Source organism: Cornus florida, unplaced genomic scaffold (genome assembly GCF_030987335.1).
Source record: "Cornus florida cultivar Cherokee Brave unplaced genomic scaffold, ASM3098733v1 CherokeeBrave_3.0.0_Hap2_Chr04, whole genome shotgun sequence".
Classification (NCBI taxonomy): domain Eukaryota; kingdom Viridiplantae; phylum Streptophyta; class Magnoliopsida; order Cornales; family Cornaceae; genus Cornus; species Cornus florida.
Window position 1 is genome coordinate 84,378,385 of NW_026775574.1, and position 24,554 is coordinate 84,402,938.

The following is a 24,554-nucleotide window of genomic DNA, read 5'->3' on the forward strand; positions in this document are numbered from 1 at the left end:
TAATTAACGGCGTTGAAGATTCCGTTAGAGCGTCGTTCAGAGGTAGGGGATAGAGGGAGTAATTAACTGATAAGTTAAAGAAATATCACTAAATTAGAATATGCAGAGTTAGATATGAAAAAATAATAATAAAAAAATAATAATAATAATTGACGTCAGATCAAATGCTCATGTATTTATTTAACACGCGCGCAAAAATTGAGTAGCGCGAAGAAAAAAGAATATAGGTAAATTGGTGACAAATTAATTAACGGCGTTGAAGATTCCGTTAGAGCGTCGTTTACCTGCGTGAAGTGGATTTGGAGTGTTTTAAATGGGGATAATTGGTGACGGACTTGACGGTTCAAAAGAGGAGAGATGTGGACCGTCTGATGTGTGATGAACGGTCTGGGAGACAAATGATTGGGCCGTGACGGACTGCGAACAAGAAACGGGCGGGTATAAAAACAGGGCTTTCAAAGGGAGAGAGAGCATTCCGTTCTATCAGAAGCTCTGTTCCTCTCTGTTTGTTCCCCTTAATTTTTCCTTCACTTTCTCGGGAAAACATATCAACAGAGGGCATTTTCCAGGAAAGTTCTGTGAGAATCACGTTTGCCTAAATGTTGAAGTTGTCCTGGTCTTAGAAGATCTGGAGCTCGTGAAGATTCGGATATTGTAGTGAGAGAGAGAGAATTTTTCTGTTTAACTGAGAGAGAGATAGGTTTGTAAATTGTAATTGAATACACCGTTTGATTTCGAATTATGTATCGTGTTTTTTAGTTCTCTAAAGTTAATTTTCCTTTTCTTTTGAAGGATTGGTTTCGTCTCATTGAATTTAATACAGAAATCGTGAATTCTGGAGAGAAAGAGAGAGATTGGAGTTCATAGGTTCGTAATTTCACACAGATTGATGCTGTATTGTTTTCTATGTAATTAATTTTGAAAGAAAAAAAAAAAAAAAAGACTCATCTTCTGTTTGATTATGTTTAACAGATGCATTTGAAAAGTTTTGAAGGTGTTATTCGAACGAATTTGGAGTGGTTTTGGTTTTGATTTCTCAGTTGTTTGTGAAGATTTCAAGTGTTTCACTGAAATACTAAAGAGAGAGATTATTGAGAGGTTCGTAATTGAGAAAATTTGAGATATAGTTCAATTCTGTACCAGTTTTCTATGATTAATTCTTGTTTTTGCTCAATCCTTGTTTACAGGTACATTTCTCAGAGACGAGTCTGAACTGCAAAGATCAGTTTCTTGGTTCTAGAGATCGGAATTGAATACGAATTCGTTCAAATAAGCCATCAATTTGAAGATACATATAGTTCGAAGATTCAAACTACAAAAGCTTGTGTTGATTTTCGTTGTGGTAGTAACAAATCTGTCGAAATTCAGGCCTTGAAGGTATGGAATTCATTAGAATTAGGGCAAAAAGAAAAGCTTCAGTTTGAGATTTGCGACGTGGCTGACGATATGATGTGTTGTGTTTATTGCAGTTTCATTTGATGATCTACAATCTGTTCAAGCCTTCCTGATTTTTCGAAGTGAAGCGACTTGATTCTTCTTTCTGTATCGGCTTTGTTTGTCGAAGACGAAGTTGAAAGTTTCAGGTAATGCGACGATTTCTGAAACAATTCTTCATCTCCTCTTCTTTTTCGCGGGTCGTCGGTGTGTGAATTCGATTCCGTCACCAGATTGTATCATCTTCTTCAATTCTGATTCACAAGTTTTTGACTCGTTAATGGCTGTTTGAACTTTTCAGTTTCAGCAACAAATCAGTCCTTTATGGCGTTTTGTTTTTGTTCTCGTTTTCTGAATCAACCCTTCCTTTTCCTAGTGATTTTGTTCGTAGATTGAAATTTTCTGCGAAATTTGAACTCAATTGTGTTTTTTGGAAGAACCAATTTGTGCAACTCTCTCTCTCTCTGATGGTGAGTTCAAAGTTCTGGGTTTTCGTTATCCAAAAGTATTCGTGAACTCGTAATCCGTAAACCCTTTCTCAAATTTGTTGCTCTGTTTGGTTGCTGAGAAAATGCAAGGTGAAGAGAAGAAATTGAAATCTGAATTCTCACTGTTTGAGTCTGAAATCCATGCTTCATAGCCTTTTAATTTGATTTCCTCTTTCGCTCGATTTTCTCGGGAACCAAACAGAGGGAGAAGAAACCCACCATTTTCCCGTCAGTGTTCGACGGTTCGTGATTATTCTAGTGAGTTAGATGTTAGATCTGCATAGACCTATTTTTAGCACCCACTACTTTGTTCAATATCTGCTTGAATTTTCTTAGAACTAATCATCAATTTTGTTTTTCTCTTCTTTTGTTTGAATTCATAGAAAGGCCTGAAGAGAGAGAGAGATCTCCAAATCTGTGTTTTTACTTTTTCTGTGTTCAGTTACTTTAATTATAGATAGAAAAGCTTAACTATAGTTATAAATTAGATAAACCAAGCTAACCTCAGTCAATTATTTCATTTCAGGAATTTTTTTTTTTTATTTAAAAATATTTATTTATTTTTAATGGACAGGTGTGATAAAAAAGGAGATGGAGAGGAATAATAATAGCAACCACAATCGAGAAAGAGTAGGAGGAGTACTAGGTGGTGGTGGTGATCATGGATTTACAACAACAGCAACAACGTTAAGAACATCCTCATCGACCTATCATCAGTCGGAGGTGACGAGATCGACGGTGACGGCGTCGTCTGAGTTCGTTCTGCAGTGGGGGAACCGGAAGCGGCTCAGGTGTATGAAGATCCAGGTGAAGGACAACAACAATAACAACAATGACTCGGCCTCGGCCGCTGCGCCGGTTCACAGGACGACCACGGTTCGCGTGGACCGCCGGGTTGTTAGATCCGATGCCAATAACAACAAGGGATCGGGTTTGAATCAACCCGTCATCACCAACAATAATACTAATGGATTTCTCAATCTCCGGCAACGTCCCTCTTCGCCGTCTCGTCGAATTCTCAGGTACTACTTCACTTCACTTCTTAAATGCTTTTTCAGCGCGTGTTGTAAACGCTCCGGTGCTTTTTTTTTTTTTTTGTGAGGCCTTTTTGGTTGGGTATTTTATGAGAGAGAGAGATAGCTAAAGCAACGTAATTGCATAAATATGTTGCTACATTTGATGAAATTTATATTTGTACACGCATATTAGGGTACTTAAAGGGCCAGCTCAGTATAGGAATCCCAACATAAAAAGTCACAATATTTACTGTTCAAACAAGTTCGGTGCACGTTCAGTATTAGACGTGGTTGTTTCGAAAGTGTATGCATATAGTATAATAAATAATAGAAGGAGATACATCCTTCAAATTTAAAGATCAAAATTATATATATATAAATGTATATATATGTATATGTATTTATCTTTTGAATTATAATGGGTGGGCCCACCACAAGATTCCAACTGGAGAAATGCGAGTAGGGGTGTGGTTTCTAGCTCATGAATTAGAAGGGTGCATCATGACTCGTATGTGCAGTAATTAATAGAGGATTGTTGCTTGTTTCAATAGTAGCACATTGGCGTTCTTTGGAGCTTCGGAGAGTCCCCTTTCACTTGCGAAAGGTTAGATTTGTATACAGTTTTATTTAATTATTTATTTTCGACGACTTCTTTTTCTAGAATTTGGTGTAGCATGATTAGAATTTGGTAAAGTTACTTATATATAATATATATATATATATGTGTGTGTGCGCGCGTGTGTGATGAGTTCATATCTGTGTGTTTGGATAATGAAACTGACTCGTCATCTTTATGATTCTCTCCCGACCCGAATGTGGGTAAAATGGGTTATGATGGTTCATCCGGCCTCGTAATAGGTTTTTTTGGGTTCAAATATAGGAGATGATTTGAGGCGTGTGTAGATGCGTATTTTAGAAAAGAAAATTAATTGTGGCTAATATGTAATGTAGCGTTATGAATATTGAATTTTCATGAAGCGGGATTGGTACTTCTTTGCTGGGTAATTAAGAGGATTGCGTTGTATGGGGGATAAGGTGGGTCATAGTGAGGTTCTGTATCATGTATTGGGAGCCCCTCTTTGTTGACTGTCCTTTCTCACTGGGATAAGGATCCCCTCAAGAAAAAGGTTGGAAATTGCCATTCAATTATTCCCACACAGTGACGTTAGCAAGTGTAAGTTTCCGTTTGCCTTGTCGGAGTAATTGTATTTTTTCTCTTCTTTCTAATCACTAACTCTTGACATTCTTGTCATAACAAATATAAGAAATATTAATAAGTTAAAATTGCTCAACTATTTGAATAGACTCGATCTTTCAAGAAGAATGTTCAATACTGTCTCATATAATGTATTTGCTCATATTTGTTTGTGTTGGAATCTTCTACTGTTACAGAACGTGTGTTATCAACGAATCTCCTGAGATTGCGCTCATCATAACATGCGATCAAGAGGTTATTGTTGACCTCCTCACTGATCATCTTACCTAACCATTGTTTAAATGTGAAACTTGTGAAAGAATAATCATTGTAGCGGGCTTATGATGTTTTGGTTCACATCTGATCATAGCTCCCACCTCTCTGGATGTTAGGTGTCAGTCATTTGAGAGGAGTTGGGAAAGTGGATACATCTCGTGCCACGTGTCCACAAAACAACTTCCCACACAAACCATCCTCAACCGTCCGATCCAATCTGGTCCCATTCCCTCCCCTCACCCACCCAACATATTGACACGTACACTCAACACGAAAAAAAACATCAACCGAATCCAACGGCCATTACGCTGCCACAGACACATATCACTCCCTTTTCCCAGTTCGTGTCCCCCAGCTGTGCACGTTAGATTCAATCACACACGTCCCAAGTCCCAAATATCTCTCTCAACGATAATCAAATTCATAACTGAACCCTCCTTAAAAAGCGCATTTTCTACGCAAAACACTAGGCCTTCACTTGCGCCCGATCTGGTCCTCCCCCCAAAGCCCAATTCCGTAATTTTACACGTAATTAATTTTTTTCACTTTATTATTCAATTATAATTTATAAATATACATGACATATATAAATATATATATATATCTACATAAATATATATAAATCTGTGGTTTGTTTGTCTATTTTTTTTTTTTTTGAATTTTCTGATGATGTGTTTGGTTGGTGTGATTTTGCAGGAATTCAGAGGGTTCAATTGGTATGAAGGGACATCACGGCAACGGTGTACGGGGACTGGCGTCACCGGAGAGAGGGGGTGCGCAGGATAAGAGGGGTACAGCTCATAATAGCAACATGGGCAATAATAACAACCACAACCATATTAGTAATGAAAATAACAACCATATAAATAATAATAATAATAATGGTGGGTCGGCATCGTCGGAGACGGCGCACGATAGCAAGAGGGGTGGGTCGTCGTCGGGGAGTGATGCGATCCCGATGGTGTGGCCGCCGAAGTTTGTGATCGCGTTGACGAACAAGGAGAAGGAGGAGGATTTCATGGCGATCAAAGGGTCGAAGCTGCCTCAAAGACCCAAAAAAAGAGCCAAGTTCATTCAACGAACCCTCAACGTAAGTTTCTCTCTCTTTCTTAGTTTTTTTTTTTCCTTCCCCGAATTATTTTTAATATTATGGTTTTTTTTAAAAAAATTACATTTAATAATTGATTAAATGATAATAAACGTTATTATGTATTTACCAAATAAATTCATCAATTTTTTTATTTTTATTTTTTATAACACAGTAGTTTTAAGTGATTTTCATTTTTCCTGAAATGCTTTCACACTCCATTTGTAGGTACTTTTGCAGACTGTAGGTGTGCTAAATTGTCTAAAAACAAAAATACTTTTGAGCGAGTGATATTTGTTTGTTTGTTCTTATTTTATTTTTTTATAAACAAATATAGAAAATGAGAAATACTCTTTGTATCATTAGTTAAAGCATAGAGAATGTATTTGAGAATACAATTGTTTCTATTTTTTTTTATTTTTTCAGCTAAAAGGAAGTGTAAGAACATGTGATATATTCCCTTTCTACATGGGAATATCTTTTTTTTTTTTTTTCAAAATTAAATACATCAATAAGAATCAAAATATATTCCGGAACATGGTGGGCCCTATCGGCTGTCACAAGGGAAGGAATGGATATGACCTACAAAACTTTCATTTGCAGTCAATTACTTTCTCTTTAATAATGTGAAATGACATTATTAACCTTGATTCAACCGCAAGAATCAAGTGTAAGGGACATTTCTGTTTAAGAAAAAAACAAAAAGTGAGTGTATTTATCATTTTATTTTCTTTGACCCAAAGAACTTCGCATGTTTATTTATTTATTATATATTGAATTATGTAAAAACAGAAGATTAAATGAATCCAGCCTATTTTTTTTTTTGTTGTAGTCCAAATTGTCATTCTTGGAGGTGAAAAAAGAGTTGGATTTTTGTAATGGGTGTTGATTTTGGTGGGGTGGGTCAGTGATATTTATATTTGCCTTTTCTTTTGATCCAAGTCTGTAACCTCCAAGAGAGGTGGGTGTCGTTAATACGCTTTCTACGTGTCAATTTATATGTTAGTGGGGCTGCTCTAAATAAATAAAAATCAGAAACCTTCCAAGAATGTCACCGGAAAGTCATGTACGGTGGATCCTATACTGTTCCAGCACGCGTGGACCAGTAGCCGGATAGTCAGATCACTCGTATGTGTGTGTGATCATAGCCGTCCACCCGTGTTTTGTACAGCTGAGGATTCGGACACGGGTGTGGCGGACAATGTCTATGGTGGTGATTAGTGGGCAAATCACAACTAGGTGAATATATACATATATTTATACATGATCTCTCTATTGAATAGTGGTTGAATCCCAGCTTGGACCACACTCTCTCTCTCTCTCACACACACACACACATAATGGTTGTATTCTAGGCTGGACCACACTAGCAACTTCCAAAATGCAAGAGACACAAAACCCATGATAACCCACCAAATATCAAAGATAATGAATGAATGCGAATAATAAATAATTCATAATAACGTTGAATTTATTTACTCTCTACGATCACACTCATGTAGCTAAGGTGGTGTTTGGCTTTGATTAATGTATTTTTAGTTGGACCTAACATGACTCAAAACTTTGTTTTGTTGCATAGTTGGTAAGTCCAGGGGCATGGTTATGTGATTTGACCTTGGAACGATATGAAGTTCGGGAGAAGAAGATCTCTAAGAAGGTATAGTTACACACTATTGCCCAAATGCAGATGAAATTTGTGTGTGTGTGTGTGTGTGAATTTGCATAATTGGATGTGTGCTGTCTTGTTTTTTAATTGACTTGTATACACTTTTTGCGTTTGTATTCTTTGCAGAGACCAAGAGGGTTAAAGGCTATGGGGAACATGGAGTCTGACTCGGAATAGTAGGAACTGTGGAACAATTAATTGGTATGTTTGTGTTGTTGAAAGGAAGGAAGGTGATTCTGATGGTGATTGATAAATATGTGGTTGGGCTTTTTTTTTTTTTTTTTAAAAGGTTGTGACCTTATTTTTCAAGAACAGTGTATTTGTTGAGAAGCTGAAAATAGTTTAGTCATATGATTCCTTTAACACAGTGGTCAATCTGATAATGTAACCACAGTGAAAAAGGACAAAAAAGGAAAAGAAAAAGTTCATCCCACAAATTAGTGCTTGATTGAGAAATGGCTTTGGAAAAGATGAATTAATATGGTACTACCATCGAAAGTTGGACTATGCTTTGATATTCGTTGCATTACAAATCATGAGTACATAGAAGTTATACAAAAATTTTATTTTGCCACATAAACTTATTATTGGTTAGTAAGCTACCATCTCTTAAAATTATTTTTGCCTTTTGACCCATTAGTCCATAAACGTTTTGGGTGGGTGCTTCCCTTAACGTTTTGATGAATTCTCCCGTACATGTTACCTCCACAAAACATTTCTCTTATACAGTAGAAATTTTCTCCCGCCTTCAATCCCTTTTTTCCCCCCTTTTAATTAGATAAGAATAAAGTGAGAAAAACACTTACAATTTAGGCAAATAATACCCATAAATTCATTAAGTTTGAAAAAATGAGCAAACAATGATTTATGTTAGGTATATAATTCTGGTATGTTATACCTATAGACTTATGTTGAGTTTTTAGAGGGATAGTTTAGTCATTTCATATTTAAATAGTTTTTTAGCTTTTTAAACTCAGTTATAGAGGGACATTTAAGTCCTTTCATAATTCAAGTCCTTATTTGTTTCAAAATTAAATGTTTAATAATTTTTAAAACTTATAGAGATATTATATACTTTATATATATACTTTATATATATACCATAAATATGTATTCACTCACTATGTGAAAAGGACCTAAGAATTGTCCGAAAGTGAATTAATGACCTAAGGTCTATTTTTTCAATGTGATTTAGGATTTAAATCGACGAAGTTAAAAAGAAAATTACTGAATCGCTTCCCAATGTGTTAGGGTGTTTTGCATTTGTAAAGGATGCTGAATTTTTTTATGTAAGGGTGTTTACGTAATTAGATGCAAGCGTGTTGGAAGACGAAAAAGTTCGTGTTGCATTAATATCAATTTTTTTATAAAAATAAAATTTTATTTTGTTACTAAAAAAGGAACATAATTTTCTAAGATATTTCCTTAGTAATTATAACATGGAGCAGTATTGTCCATTCATTAATGTAGAAAAGCACAAGGCACGCAACACGCAAAACACACACACACACACACCACACGACCTACAATGCCATCACAATTCTTTTTCAAAAGGAATTCAATTGTTCATAGAATTAATTACACCTACTCTTCAGGTATATTAATTCAATTCGCTTATAATTCCAAATGTAAACTAAACAATCAGCAAACCACTTTACAACAACCAAAAATAATTCCCCAACAACCAAAAACAATTCCCATCTCATACAATTTTTTTTTTTTAAAAATGAAACAACGAAATTACTGCCCATATATGAAATAAATGAATTATTTTTCAAATAATTATATGAGAATTGATATATTATAAAATTTATTTAATTTTTCAATTTCCAGCCACCAATTCGCTTCCAATCATAATTGAAGAGAATTACTGTCTTTTTACAAGTAATTAAGTCATACAAAAAAATAGAAAAAAAAAGAATGTGGATTAGGAATATGAATATCATCAATTTTTCCACAATGAGAATAATTGTGCATAAATATACATATATATAGATAGATATATAGATAGAAACTTCTGGACTAAGGAAAATAATTGAAGAGAATTACTGTCTTTTACAAGTAATTAAGTCATATAAAAAAAGAAAAGAAAAAAAGAATGTGGATTAGGATATGAATATCACTATTTTTCCACAATGACAATAATTGTGCATAAATATACATATACATACATATATATAGATAGATAGATATATAGATATAAACTTCTGGACTAAGGAAAATAGACAGTTAACCTAACACCATTACAATCCTACAAAAGTGCAAAAGCAAAGTTCTGTTTTATATACCAGTTTTTGAAAAAGATGGTGAAAGTATACAAAATATGAAATTTCACCAAAACTATAACATAAAAGCCTCTCAAATTGAGAAACCATATACTGAAATTTGTGGATCATTAAGGACAAAAACCTTCGTTTGGTTACCGAGAAAAAATTGAGGAAAGTGTGAGAAATTAAGCTGTTTTGGTTATTACTTCTAACAATTTGCTTTCATTTCTTAAAAAATAAATTAAAAACAATCGCATTCAGCACAAGACATTATTGTTGTATTGTCAATTTTCAATTGACTGGTTTGTTAATTCTGTCAAATTCCCTAATAATGACGAATTTCTTTTCAACACATTTCTCGGCAACCAAACACATCATCAAGTAAAAATCAACAGCATCATCTAAAGAGATCACAAACCATCAGGTCAAGTTATGAACGAAAAATCAAACACGCATTTTCGAGAATCTGTGCACCAAAACAGAGTGTTTTTTCAATACAAACCCAATCAAAACCCTAGAATCATCATACTAGAAACAAGATCCAGCATTACTAATACGAAGCAATCCACTACATAAATCCATAAAACCCTAGACAGAGAAACTCTATGTATTTATAATATGTATATATACTCTATGCGATCATCGACAGTGACAAGCACGGTAGTAATAGTAGTAGTGATAAAAGCAGTAAAAGAGAGCCTCGTTGTATAGATCTCACATCTTCAGCGCAGATCCGAAGAGGAAGGCCACGACGGCGAGGATAGAGCCGACGGCGAACGACGGAGAGATGGCGCCGGCAGAGGACATAGGGCTCGGAGCCGGTGCGTCGGCAGCGACAGATGCTCCGATGAGAGTGAACACCGTGAGGATGACCGACATTAGAGCAACCAGAGAAGCTGTGGACTGAGACACCGCCATTGTAGAGAGAGAGGGACGGAGGTTTTTAGAGAGAGAAAGTAGTGGGAAATGAAAAGGCTGTTGTGGTGTGTGAGAAACAGAAAGAGCGCTTGGCAGAGTTTTTATGGTAGTGGTGAGAAAATATATAAAAGGACGTCTTAGAGAGATAAAGAGAGGAGAGAGAGAGATATTCGGGCACAGGATCAGTTGGTTCGGGCAGCTGACCGGACTGACAGGCTGGCGATTAGTTGAAGGACAGCTGTTTGACTGTGGGTCCCATGGTTTCACCCCAATCATGGAATCATGTGACGCTAATTTTGAAAAAAATTGGAATTTGAAAGGTACGCCTTTTTAAGTATGATGCAATCGGGGTATACGACGTCGTTGGCTTTGAGTTCAAGTTGATTCGATGTCGAGGCGATAAAAGACGTCTACATAGAACAGTGATTGATTTTAGATCAGTTCAACATCTGATTGGTCAAGATTGATTCAATCAAATCAAATTGAAGTCCAAGGTTTGTTTGATTTGTACTTGAAGAAATTATAATTATAAAACAGATATTGATTTATTTTAAGATAATTTTAAAAGACAATTCAATAAAAATGTCTCTTTTTTTCTTTTAAAAGAAAAAAAAACTCTCAAACTGTGGATCAAATGATTTTAAATTTGTTTTTGAATGTTCATCATGTTTGAGCTTCACTCATTTATCCAATTTTGAACTAAATTTGAAATCGTTAACTTCGAGATGATAAAATTGGGCACAATATGTCAATGTAATTCGAATTTAATATGAATTATTATTTTTAAATAGATTAACTGATTTTATTATAACTTAATCTTTTTATGTCTATTTAATTTATTGACATGTTATTAAACATATTATTAAATAAGTTGTGTTGGTACCGGTTTTGTGACAAATAATAAAGTGAATTGTATTCATTTTGACATACATAGCAAAATATTATTGTCTTTAAATCTCAGAATACGACATGTTAACACTAACATGACATTATTGTTTGAACCGATTAAAATTTAGAAAATAATCAATTGAACCGATTATTTGTCCGGAATTTTAATTTAACAATGATATCACGTATTCTACCAATTAAAGATTCTCGTTTAAAGATAAATTGCTTACCTATTAAAAGTTAAAAAAAATAAAAAAGTTGGTAATTCAAATTTCTACCAAGATAAGTAAATACGAGTTTTATTTGAGATTTTAAAATAAGAATAATATATATATTGCAGAATAAATAGATTGATTTCCTTTTTTATATAATCCATTTTTATTAGGGATTAATTAATTTTTTAAGCACTTTGACAGCACAAAAAATTTGTAAGGGGGAATTGTTTAAGACGTTGAAAAGAAGAGAGGATTCCACAAGGTGGCGCGCAATCAAGCTAAGGCAATCACAATAATTACAACATGTGGGACCACACACACGTAAAATGTGCGAAGCTATCCAATGGAAAGGTGACACGTACGTATTAGGGTGGAAAAAACAGTTGTCCCAGTTGACGGAGAATATACGGCACGTGATTGTCTCGTCTGGGTTCTTTTGTCTTCTTTTAACTTTCTTTTTTTTAAAATTTATTTTTAATGTTTATTAACTGATTTTATTATAACTTCGAGAACCTTCCCTTGCACACGTGTTCTACAACCCCAATTACGCAATTTGTGGGAGAGCAAAAACAAAAAGGAAAATGTACTCCTACTTTTCGTCAAGGAGCGGCCGTGTGCTAGAGAAGATTAGGTCTTTTAAGTGCTCTTCAATTTATATTTATAGGTTATTAGGTGCACCGTATTCGTCTGAATCGTAAGTATTAAAAACACGTTAGTATATATATGGACACAAGACGCCGTGCGTGTTTTTGTTTTTTTGTCTGTCCCTAAATGACTCTTAAATTAGGGCGGAGAAAATATTTATTAAGGCGGTATAAAAAATCGATTGAACCGGTAAATCGAACCATTTCAATTCGGAACGATATATTTGATTTGATTTTTTTATAGTTTGGTTTGGTCCCGTATTTTAAAAATATAAAATCGTTTAAAAATGATTCGGTTACGATTTGAAATTCTACAAGACCAAACCAAACCGTTTTAGAAATTATATATATTTATATATTTTGTATTATATAAATAATAGAATAATAAGATTAATCTTTTAATTAATCAATTATATATCATAATATTATAATAAAAAATTATAATATATATAATATATTTTATATATATGTATATTAGATTGAATTATAAAAAGTTTAAAACCATAGGATTGAACATAACCAAATCGTTCTCATAATTTGGTTATGTTCGGTTCCATTAATTTCACTGTTTGATTAAGTAATAATTTTAGTTTAATTTTAAAATACTTTTAAATCGGTCCAATCCAAACTTTGTGTGCACCTAAATATTTATTCTTAAGTTGGAGTCCCCACAAACTTCTTACTTTTAAATCATTGCCCAAAAAAAAAAAATGATTAACTCATTCAAAATGATTTTAAAATATTTATAATTAAAAAAGTTTCCCACATAGATCATCAGAAGAGAAACATAAATTCAGAAACGGAAAGAATAATTGTCACTCCACCACCACCACCAACACCATTCTCGCTCGACTAATTAGAAAATTACAGACACAAATGAGAGAAAATAAAATCTTGTTAGGATTCAACTATTTATGAAATGGAAACTAATCTACGGTACAATTTGATTTAGATCGAATTGGATTTGACAGTTCTCATGTGCTCCGAACTAAAAAGCATTTGAATTTTGTTGAGAATGGAAAAATACATTTGAATTTTATGTACCGGACATTTGAATTTTGTTAGGTCTTCTGTCAAATCCAAATACGGATGGCAAACCACAGCCCTGGCAGCAGTCTGAAACCAATTTTAACTCTCATGTCTTTGACTAAAACCAGATGCTTTTACCGGATCCAATCATGGTTCACGATCGCGGTGTAATGAATTCGGAAGAATATCGGTATAAATTGACCGGTATATGGAGACGTGTAATGGTATCAAACTTTTAAAAAAAGGTTACGAACAGACCGCGTATCGACTAATACGACGAATTATAGATTCACTACCATCTATTGCAAACAATATAAATGTGCTGCATTTTCAATTTAATGATAATACCGTGTTGCAACTCAATGTAATATGTTGCATTTTCGATATAAATGTGATACATTGATGTTGCATGTGTATAACATGGATGAGCTCTTTGGTGACAAGACTAGTGGAGTCCACATTTAACTAATGAATTAAAGAAAGTACTAAATGATTCATTTAACTTTTCACAAATCTTACAAAAATGCATCCATTAAGTAATTAAATGTGAAGAGTTCACGACCTAAGCATGAGTGAAGAGCTCTGCACTTCTTAGTTGGGGATTGCACCATAGGACTATATGGAATGCAAGTGTAAGGACTCATTTTTTCAAGTTCAAAATTTAAAATCTAGAAATACTTCCCATCTCATGGTGCTGAGAAGGACCTTATTATAGCCATTAAATTAGTGGTCTCTCTCCACCACACAACCCAAAAAGACCACCACCACCACCATTAAAATCAAATTAATGCACTTTGTACCCAATTCTAGTACTGAGTTGACCTAAAGTAAACCCTAGCTCACCCCAATGATTTTTTTTTTTTTTGAATTTTTTGTTAGAGTGATTGTGGTTGTACACCATATACATGTGTGTGTTTGTGAGTGTTCCGTGTTTACCTTGACCTTCAGGAAAACAAAACAACCCACCAAGCTTACATTCATTATTAACTCCTCATTACAAGTAGGAGTGACAATTCCACCTGACCCGGCGAGTTTCCTGCATCCTGCTTTTAATGGGACAAAACACTCGAATATTTAGTCCTAATAACGTTAGTTTTAAGAATGAGTGATTGCCCTTTCCCGACCCTCTAGCCTAACCTGTGGATGTTTCGGGGACTAACAACACGTCTCGAGTTTGGAACAAGAACATAGTTGCAGGTAGATAAATGGGGCGGGATGGGGTTGAGAAAACCCGTCTTAAACCCACCCTACTACCATTCCTATTTATGGGATAGGGTTTAAGAAAACCCTGTCTTAAACCCACCCAACTGTCATTCCTAGTTATAAGTAGGCTAATCGACAACTTATAAATTTCATGATTTGAGTTGAGATTTAAAAAAAAAAAAAAAAAAATTAATAGTTCATCAACTAGACAACAAGTAACCTTTAGCATGCATGACAAATACTACAAGTGTGTGTGTGTGTGTGTATTTATATATATATATTTCAATTTGGAGGTTCTTCAAAATAAGAAAAATCTCTAAGTAATAATTCCAATACAAAATAATGGCAACTTGTTGAATTGTATGGCATTATCTGCAGATATTCATTATCACGGACAAGGCAATAGATCAATACATCTGAAACAAATAATAACCGAAATCCAGAAAGGAATATATTCTTATGAAGCAAGTAATGTACTTGACACAGCAATTGACACAGCAAATCATTCTAATAACAGAGATGGATGAGCAACGATGACAGAGAAAAAGGAATATTACACAGTAGTTATCGTAAAATAATTTGCGAGTGCAAGCACGATTGGTAGCTTAAAACTCGGATCTTGACCTTATGAATGCGATTATGATGCTAAATCTGGATGCTAGTTTCTGTACATCTAAAAATCATTGGATGTAGCGGACAGTGCCTAGACCGGTAAGTATTGAAAGTGTACGATAAGAGAATGATAAGAGGGTGACAATGTGACAATACCTAAGAAGTGGAGCACAAAGAATGAATGTCGCGGCGAACGCTTGTCGGTCCTTCTTTCTCTGTCAATTTGTGCCTTCTTTCTATGTCAATTTGCGCTTCAAAATTTAGAATTCAACGGATCATCCCATTCCTCAAAAACCTAAAAACTTTGGTGCTAGTAGCAATAGTGGTTCCAAGGCACTTGGGGCGAATTTTCTAGCGAAAAGAAAACAAACTGAGGAAGGTTGATTATTATAAACGCAGCTGTGAGCTCCAAGAATTCTCTTTAAGAAATCCTCGGTGATATCCCCTCTTCCGAAAGTAGCCGGGTGAGGACCGCCTCTTGACCAATCAACCCAAGTGATGCTTCGATTTGCTAAGAGATTTGGTGATTGAATTGTAAGCATGGTGGGGAAATAATGCTCATCCACATAACAGGCTGGTCTACAGAAATTGGCGAACTTTGGGTAAAATTTTGTATCTTCCACTATGTAAATTGCAAGCTTTCGGTTGATTTCAAACCATTGCGACCCCTTACGCCACTGACTGATGTTCACCTCAGGTGCCATGTTGTGATTGTATCGTCCTCTCCCATATGGCCCAGGGTCATCAAATGCACCAATGAAGCTATATCTGGATTTCATTATGTAGTGGTAGATGACACTGAAGTTGTAGAGAGGGGCACAAGATTCGGAGAGGAGAACAAACCATTCATTGGAGATATCGAGCAATGCATTGGCAAGAAGTCTTTTCTCAGCATCACACATACTCATTCTTCCCCACTCTGACATCTGCACAGGAAGAGAAATATAAAGAACCATTAACTTTCACCAAGATACTGGACCAAATGCGCAAGAATGGTCTAGAAACGTGGGAAGAGATGACCATCATGGAAATTCAAAACTTCAGACAGAAAAGTGGAAGAAATATAAAGATATTACCATTATGCAGGCGCATCTCTCCCTATCTTATGAAAATAAGATGACACCATATAAATTACAATACCTAAAATAATACATAGATATTACAAGGTAGACATAGATAAAAGTGGAAGCAATATAAAGATATTACTATTATGCAGATTGCAGACAAATCTCTCCCTATCTTATGAAAACAAGATGACAACATATATATTACAATACCTTAAAAAAACATAGATATTATAAGGTAGTGTTGTTATCTCATTGTTAAAACAGAATAGACAAGCAAAACCTCCACTATGGATAATGCTATTGCATTCTTAGATCTGGTTAGTAGATTACTCCAGAAAACCAAAGAATGAAAGTCATCAACACAACTAGGAAAAGAAAAAAAAAAAAAAGGGTCATCAACACCATGCCAGAATCCGCTTGCATCTTGATGTCAATAACAATTACATCCCCTTTCATTACAGCTAAGCTTTCCCGCTCTACACTGTTCCTTAGCTATACAATCAGCAGATACCAGATCACTGTAACCCTTCAGACCATAGGTTCCTAGCTGCCTAGCCATCAGGTAAGAAGGCAAGAATTTTCTCTAGTCCTGTTGAAGTAGCTCAGATGGAAGCCTAGCCAAGTTGCTAGGCTCGGCTTATCAGTGCAAGTGAACCAATCTCAACAATCCAGACCATAGGTTCCTAGCTGCCTAGCCATCAGGTAAGAAGGCAAGAATTTTCTCAAGTCCTGTTGAGAAGTAGCTCAGATGGAAGCCTAGCCAAGTTGCTAGGCTCGGCTTATCAGTGCAAGTGAACCAATCTCAACAATCCAAACCCCAAATATTGTCAATCTAATCTAATCCTCACGATACAGTTATTTATTCAAAATCTATCTAATGAGAATATCAACCTTTTGTGAATCACCACATAGGAACAAAGTATCTGATAACACCTTGAAGAAATTGTGATCATATTTAAATAAAAATCAAGGCAATTCAAGTTCAACACACGTGATTATATTTGTGTAACGGGATGGAAATTATATTAAATCCAGAAAAGGGGTTTGCTAATGATGTCTAAAATCTGGCTACAGATGGGTATGGTAATAACTGATTTGGACAATTCCAACAAATTGCACAGAACAAAATTGAGTAGTCACATTAAAATGTTCAAAAATGATTCTGATGAATTTTGTATGACCAAGAAAAGACTGTCTGGAATCCGGGTTCAATATTGTTCAGAAAGGTAAATACCTTGGGGCTATCCTCCATCACTTTCCCACCCCTAGCTTAACTCAATTCTTGATACAAAACCTTAGAATTCTTATTGCACCCCCTATGAGTAAAAAATAAAACAAACACATTTAAATACTTTCCAGAAGAACAAATCTGCCAGAAAGGATGTCCTGAATAAGTAGTGGTACCTACCTTATGCTAATGATATTGCAAAAGGCAACAATTGCAAATATACTCCTAAATCAATCATATATTACAACAGTAAATCTAATTATATTACTTTTTGAACTAATCTGCTATGCTCATGAAAGTTTAAGAAATCTAAATATCTCAAAAGCAGCTAACTTTTATAAAAGTGGATATAAAAACAGTTAGGAAGAATAAAAATAGATACATACTGATCCTTAAGTTTAATAGCACCATCAGTGTACGAGTAAATAGCCCAGAAAACAATGTCACAAGAATCCTCATCACTTACAGCCTTATCGATGCAAAATTTCCTTCATAATAACCCTTCTAATATATGGAAACTCCCACAATTAACTAAAACAGGAATTTGACAAATCAAACAAAAGACAGGTGTTTTTTTGTATCTTTAATCAGTAGCATATGCATGTAAAATTTTAAATAAGATGAAACCTTAAATAAGGTGATCATCTCACATGTGACAGTAGGATTCCCCAAAAACCACAGGCAACTGACTCAACAAACCAAGGTCACGTATTGCCTATAACTTAAAATATCTAGCCAAGCATGCAATACCAAAAACACCAATTGAAGTTGCCAGCAGGAATTCTTTGAAGTCGTATCATTCTGATAGAGTTAATGCGTAATATATATTAAAGTGCATGTTGCTTGACATCCGAAAAGATGTCTGGCTATTAAATAGATGTTTCATGAAAAACGGCTTATGGCAATGAATTTTCTGTTCCAGAAGGTCATTCTAAAAAGTGAATGAATCAGAGAGTCATTTCCATTTGAAGGTGCTGTACATAAATATGAAGAACCTCGGATAGAAAATAAAGAAACTAGAATAAAATATATTCCAGATCATCAACCACAACAGCTGAATATCAGTCAAAGCAGACTCGTGAGACTGGCCGACTTCTAGCCTTAACAGTTTGTTGGAGAAGAAATATGGAAGGTTATCTTCTTACTATTTCTATAGATGGATATGTGAAAACAGGTATACGAACCTAACATTTTGAAGAGAAGAACACAACCAGTACAAAATTTATAGTCAAAAATCAAAGCCTAAGTAAGACGACTGGAGGGATTATGAAAAAGGGGCTAGTAACTAGACAATGATGGCATCAAAACCAAGTTGTTCACAAGACATATTATTGTTAACAGGACTTTTAACTAAATGCTAAATTGAAAAAACTGAACCGACAAAGACAAAATATATGGCATATGAAAATTGATGGTAATTTTTGGACAATAGATATAAAAACTGACACCTTACATTATCATGGGTGAATAGTCCTAGAAGCTAAAAGGTAAGCGACACCTTTTTATTAGAAAACAATATGTTGTGCTATTTAAAAACATGTTGTAAAATGAATCATCTCAAATAAGATGTTGGTGTGGATAAGTCAGGAAAAAGAAAAAATATATAAATGGGAAAAGAGAACTTAACAGGAAACTAATTCTAGCATCCATTGGGGGCAAGATGAAAAGTTGGTTAAGACAGACATGTAAAGAACAATTATTAAACTCATAGGACAAGTGATTTAAATCTGATGAAATTGAAGAAAAAAAAAAATAAGGCAAGAATGAACATAGGTTGAAGATTAGAGAAAAAAGTGTGCAGGGACGATATGGCCTCAAATAGAGCCTGAATGACTAAAAAATAAGAAGAACTATAACTAGTGCAGTCGGGCAAAATCCGTATTTTTCTTCATGGGGCCTGAGAAAAACTACTAAATGGTTATTTCAATATTTTTTTTTTTCTTTTTTCGTTTTTTCTTTTTTTTTTTCTTTTTCTTTTTTTTTTTTTTTTGATAAGTAAATGGTTATTTCAATCTATAATCTCATAAAAGTTATAACCAAGAAAAGAAGGGTCATTACCTAATATGGTCCTTGTTAATCAAGGATACAGGGGGACAATTGAATATAGAGCTAACCACTGGCTGTTCTCAGGATTTGAACCCACATTCTTATACCTGACAGCCTGAGCATTTACCTCTGCACCAGGCAATGGCCCATTTTCTATAAAACTAATAAAATGAATGGAAATACTTAAAGTTATCAATAGAAGAAAGAAATTTAAATTAATGTTTAAGAAATTTTAAATCGTTTAAAGATCAATTTCACAACCAATGTCTTGACATGATGGTATCTCATGGTTATTATGGAGCGAACTTCGAGGTTCAAGAACCATTGTCAATAGAAAAAATCATAAATCAATTTCCATTCACCACAACAAAAACACTAATAGTAACGCTAAATAAATGTTATGCCAAATTATAAAACCAAAAAATATAAATAGAAAATACACATTTAATTGTACAAAGGTAGAGCCTTTTTCAAAATCAAAGTCAATGAAATTGGAAACTTATGTTGATACTATGGTTAATATTCAAGATTGGATTCAGAATAAATTAGAAAGATGATACAAAATAATGTTTGTGAATCCTAAGAATCTTTTAAATTTAACCATGAGGAAGCCAAAAGGTACTATTAGAGTGGTTTCCAATTCAAGGTGTCAGATAACCAACCTGGATGGTAAATCCTCTGTCAAGGAACCACTGCTCATTAGAGTTTGACAAATGATTCAGATCAGAAATTTAATTTCACATGACTTAGAAATTCAGCAGCAGTGCCACAGTATTCCATAACATTTTTCATTAAACTTCTTAGGAATGGTTGTGATATAATGGAAAATAAGGTGGGACATAAAAGATCACCAGTGACTAGTTATGTCCATATAAACTTACATCTATCAAAGATAGCCAAGTGCAAACCAAAATGGATTCTGTCCATTTTGAGAATCTAATATTGTGCAAAAAAAATTCTTCTGTCAGAATAGATTTTATCCACCATGCAGTAGTTACAAGAAAATGCCAACTTATACTTCGAACTACTACAAATTTGCACCAATTTTCTTGTAAATACAGAACATTCTACAGAACCCACAACTAAAAAATTTTACATTACTTTAGGGGCAGTGATCCTATAGGATATGGTTCAACAGGTAAGGAGCAAAGGTCACTTTGAAACAAGGATAAAATCTCACAATATCAGCATAAGATAAAAAGACCACGGACCGCACGAGGCATCATGAAAATATAGCATGGAAACTACAAGAAGCATGGAAAATCTACAACTAGTGAGAAACATAAATTGGCAGAAACCACACCTGACTTGGTATTTGTCTCCTGTAAAAAACTGATGATGACGGCAAATCAGATTGGAATGATGGCAGTGAATGAATATAGATCGAATAAAGCCCCTCATGCCCCTTGAAAAATCTCTCCCAAAGAGGTGCCAATGGCAATGGCCCCTTTGTCAAGAACATAAATGCAATCTTCGGAATCCTCGTGAACGGATAATTCTTAATTCTAGGCACGAAAGAAGCCTTCCAGAAGAGCTCTTTATCAGTCATGGAGTGGAGCAAATTCGACGGAGGCCTGATCAAATGTTCTAAGCTAGTAGGCTCTTCGAAACACGGCTGAAACCTAGGCCCTACAGGTGTCATCACACTATGAACTCCAAAATACCGAATCATGTAAATACTAATGAATGAAAATGCAATACACAAGACCAGAAAGAGACCAAGCAACTGAATCAACCTCTGTGGCAAAACCCTAGATTGGTTTGTCCTACTTACAACTGTAGGGTCCTTCCCTTCCTCCATTGGCACAACCCTTGATTGCATAGCTTTTGGGTATTTTGTTTTCTGCTAATTCAAATCAAATAACACCCTTCTCTGCATTCAAAAACCCTTTTCAATCCCAGATTTTCTTAAAATTATCACAAACTGTGTCCTAAATTGCATCTCAGAGCACAAACAGAGAAGTGAATTTGAACTTTACCAATTGGGTGCTTGACTCACTGTTGGAGATCTAAAGTGTTAGTTTCTCAATTGATCAAACCAGACCATCGAGCTGAGATCAGAGCAAATGGGTATGAAGCTAATAGAGAAAATAACAGTGATCGAATACAGAATCGGAAGGTTCTGCATCACGCAAAAAGGTAGAAATGATTGGTAATTACATTTTAGAAGAAAATGGGACAGTGAACATATCACAAATTCATTGACGAGAAGTGTAATTGATTGGTCGGTCTTTAACTGTGCTTGAATTGCGGTGACGAGATAAGGATAATAGTCAAAAGTGGGGGAGAGGAAGGTTAGGCAGGGGATGGAAAGAGGATGGGAAGAAAGTTAAAGAGCTAGAGAGAGAGAGAGAGTGGAAGGATTTTTAGAGAGAGAGAGAAATGAGAATGTGGTGGGGAAATCCAGGGGAAGGGGAGGAGATCTATGGAATTGGGTTCCAAGAATGTTTTGACATCACACAGTTCACACACACACACACACACGAACAGAGAGAGAGAGGTTGCGTTTTGTCGAACTCTGATTTGTTTATAACCCTTATTATTGTTATTTAGAAGAGTAATTACTAATTAGAACCATACAAATGGGGGTTATGACCCGATATCCGATCCAAATAAATAAAAAAAAACCTTTGGTTTTGGCTTATGATTTTAAATCCAAAATTTAAGAATATTGGATTTTGAATTTTTTTTAAATACGAAGAGCAATTATACATCTTTCAATTCAGAGTATACACGTGTAAATGGGGCTGTAGACCTTACCACACTCACATTCACAATACTTCATCAACATCTTTCAAAATTTGAATAAGTGCATTTTCTAAATTCGAAATATATTTTTTTAGAAGAATCATTATTAATCAAGGTCAAATTTGAATTGTGAAGATAGGTAGGTGTTAATTTAATTAGATCTAAATGTAAGTCAATATTTCATGTCCTTTTTTTATTTGGTGCTATTTAAGCACTACAAGGTTTGAAAAAAAAAACACAGAAAAAAAAAAAAGGAAGGGTTTGGAAAGGCTCAATTCCCATTTCAAATTACTATCGGGTTTAATTGTATTTCAATCGATTTTTTTAAACATGAATTTATATTTGTACAGTCAATAGTAGTGATTGTCACTTGACCTGCTGGGACCCATCATGCGGCGCAATCAAAGAGGCTTAGCTAATTTCTTGATTACAAAGTGCCTATACCAAACAAATTATGATTATAGTAATGAATGTAAGAAATTATACTATAAATAGAAGTTCATGCGTTGCATAGACACTCTTCTTTGTCTACCGTTGATTAAGAAGTTAAAATAGACTTTTTCATCAAATTAGATCCCTCACATTTAATGATCATGTGTGTCAAGCGTTAGATAGTGGCATGTCACGCCAATTAGAGCAATACAAGGTACCTTTCAATAATGCAAGTACTATGTTAACGGAGTCTCACTTTCTTATTTTATCAAAACGGAGAGTTTTATTTTCTTAAAATTTCTCCGATCATTGTGTATAATAATAATAATAATAATATTATTATTATTTTATATAAATTTGACGTGTCATGATACATTTACATAAAAATTTTAAATTATTTATTTTTAACTCCAACAATTATTTTATACCTTTTGTATAAAAATATATCTTTTAATAACAACCAATAGTGTCATGTCTGGACCTCACATAATTTTTACAAATCTACTTAATATAAGGTTGATTAATGAGAATGAGTGAGGAGAAAAGAAATATGTTAATGTGACTATGTAAAATATACAACACAACAATTTTACACATCAACGTGGCCGTGTATCTTAATAGTAGCAATATAAGCCAGTGATACCAAACCCCTACTTTTCAGTGAAAGGTCAAAAATTTAAACTTCAATGAAGACGTATATAATATGTGAATACCAACTAAAAAAAATACATACATGTTGTGAGAGTATACATTAATTTTCATAAATATATTACATTCATGGACCGAAAAAGTAATCACATAAATATAGCCAGATGCTTTGAACATTTGGACCATGCTTCATCATTTTGAGCAGCCAGAGTAAGTAAACTACCATGGACCATGATGGCGTTACTCATTCACAATTCACAAGTACACAAACCATTTGGTGATGTTCATTTAACTTCTCATTTAATTATTGGAATATGAAGTCTCAACTTCACCATTCAATTATTGGATTGCCCGCCTATTAAGTTAATATAAATATGATTCCAGTCACGTGTCAGAATGGAACCAAGTCTTGAGGAGGCCATGGACCCACCTACAACAACAACAAGGATTGCCCACCAATCACCAAGTAGCAGCCTACGTGGACTAGACGAGCAACCAGACAACCTTACATTGATGTCAACTACGTGCCAAATATACTATTGATCACCAAACAAAACCCCATTCAGCACTCAGCTCCAAAGGCCCCATTCCTTTTTTTTCCTTTCCTTTCCTTTTCTCCTATTTTCATCTAATGTAACAGAGCCTAGGTAAATTGTTCAATAGAATCATATATAGGCATCATAGAGAAGGATCTGGACTCGGAAACATTCTAACTGATCGATAATAAGTTCGCTACTCTGGGCCACCCAACCCCACGGTTGGGCTAACTGTACCTTCCAAACACACTACCTAACAGAGAAATTATTACATGGGACTATATGGAATCACAATCAAACAGGCAAGCAAAAATTTGAATAAAAACTAACACATTTACTTGCATGACGAGTTGTGATTGGCCCGGAGACCAGGTAATAATTTATCCTACCTAATATACCGGATATATTTCAGTCTAGCTATTTGATGTTGAGAAAGCAACAGAGATATGACCAAAGCATCTTCAATATGAACCAAGCAAATTCAACAGAGACTTGACTCAATACCATAGTGCAACTAAAATTTACTTCACACTGGCTATTCTCAACTAAGCAAGTGTTGGGTGGATGTCAACAGGTTCATTCTCCACAAGCATCAAAACATCATAAGAAAATTACTACGTAGTGATTTACCATGGTCACTGTACTAATTGACTTTTAACTGTAAGACTCGCATTCTAGGCTAGGTCACTAAGTCATAATTTTTCCGTTTCATATCATCATCATTCATTCTCAGTCTCGGTGATCATTGTGCAGATGAAAAACAAATCTTGCAAGATACTAAAGATCACAATCTATGGAATGCATTTCGTTAGTCAGCTTATAGTTACTAATATATCTAGGAGATAACTGTCAGTTGAACAAGCATCAAGTCACAGATTTTCCCATTTTTCTACAGCGTAAGAAGTCTGTAC

The 24,554-nt window shown here is 34.6% G+C and overlaps 2 protein-coding genes across 3 annotated transcripts; one reads left to right on the forward strand and one right to left on the reverse strand.

The window, feature by feature from the left end:
* Window positions 1-462: 462 nt before the first annotated feature.
* LOC132303730 (uncharacterized) lies at window positions 463-7,525 on the forward strand. Of its 2 annotated transcripts, XM_059801120.1 has the most exons (9): window positions 463-700; window positions 793-867; window positions 973-1,098; window positions 1,188-1,377; window positions 1,470-1,583; window positions 2,497-2,944; window positions 5,106-5,499; window positions 7,076-7,153; window positions 7,289-7,525. In XM_059801120.1, the coding sequence occupies exons 6-9, from the start codon at window positions 2,514-2,516 to the stop codon at window positions 7,337-7,339; spliced, it is 954 nt and encodes a 317-aa protein (XP_059657103.1). In that variant the 5' UTR covers window positions 463-700; window positions 793-867; window positions 973-1,098; window positions 1,188-1,377; window positions 1,470-1,583; window positions 2,497-2,513; the 3' UTR covers window positions 7,340-7,525. The 2 variants fall into 2 exon arrangements, with proteins under 2 accessions (XP_059657103.1, XP_059657104.1); XM_059801121.1 differs by lacking the exons at window positions 7,076-7,153; window positions 7,289-7,525 and adding an exon at window positions 5,725-6,000.
* Window positions 7,526-14,755: 7,230 nt separating this feature from the next.
* LOC132303731 (glycosyltransferase BC10) lies at window positions 14,756-21,761 on the reverse strand. Its single transcript, XM_059801123.1, has 2 exons — window positions 20,583-21,761; window positions 14,756-15,864 (listed from the first exon to the last, which is right to left on the reverse strand). Exons 1-2 carry the CDS (start codon window positions 21,099-21,101, stop codon window positions 15,226-15,228), a joined length of 1,158 nt encoding a protein of 385 aa, XP_059657106.1. The 5' UTR covers window positions 21,102-21,761; the 3' UTR covers window positions 14,756-15,225.
* Window positions 21,762-24,554: the final 2,793 nt, after the last annotated feature.

Excerpts from the sequence above, each read along its gene's own strand:
- LOC132303730 (XM_059801120.1), top strand. The coding sequence starts at position 2,514 with ATGGAGAGGAATAATAATAGCAACCACAATCGAGAAAGAGTAGGAGGA. Across the intron at positions 5,500-7,075 it reads TCATTCAACGAACCCTCAAC|TTGGTAAGTCCAGGGGCATG; the intron begins GTAAGTTTCTCT and ends TTTGTTGCATAG. Across the intron at positions 7,154-7,288 it reads AGAAGAAGATCTCTAAGAAG|AGACCAAGAGGGTTAAAGGC; the intron begins GTATAGTTACAC and ends TATTCTTTGCAG.
- LOC132303731 (XM_059801123.1), bottom strand. The coding sequence starts at position 21,101 with ATGCAATCAAGGGTTGTGCCAATGGAGGAAGGGAAGGACCCTACAGTT. Across the intron at positions 15,865-20,582 it reads GGAGACAAATACCAAGTCAG|ATGTCAGAGTGGGGAAGAAT; the intron begins GTGTGGTTTCTG and ends CTTCCTGTGCAG.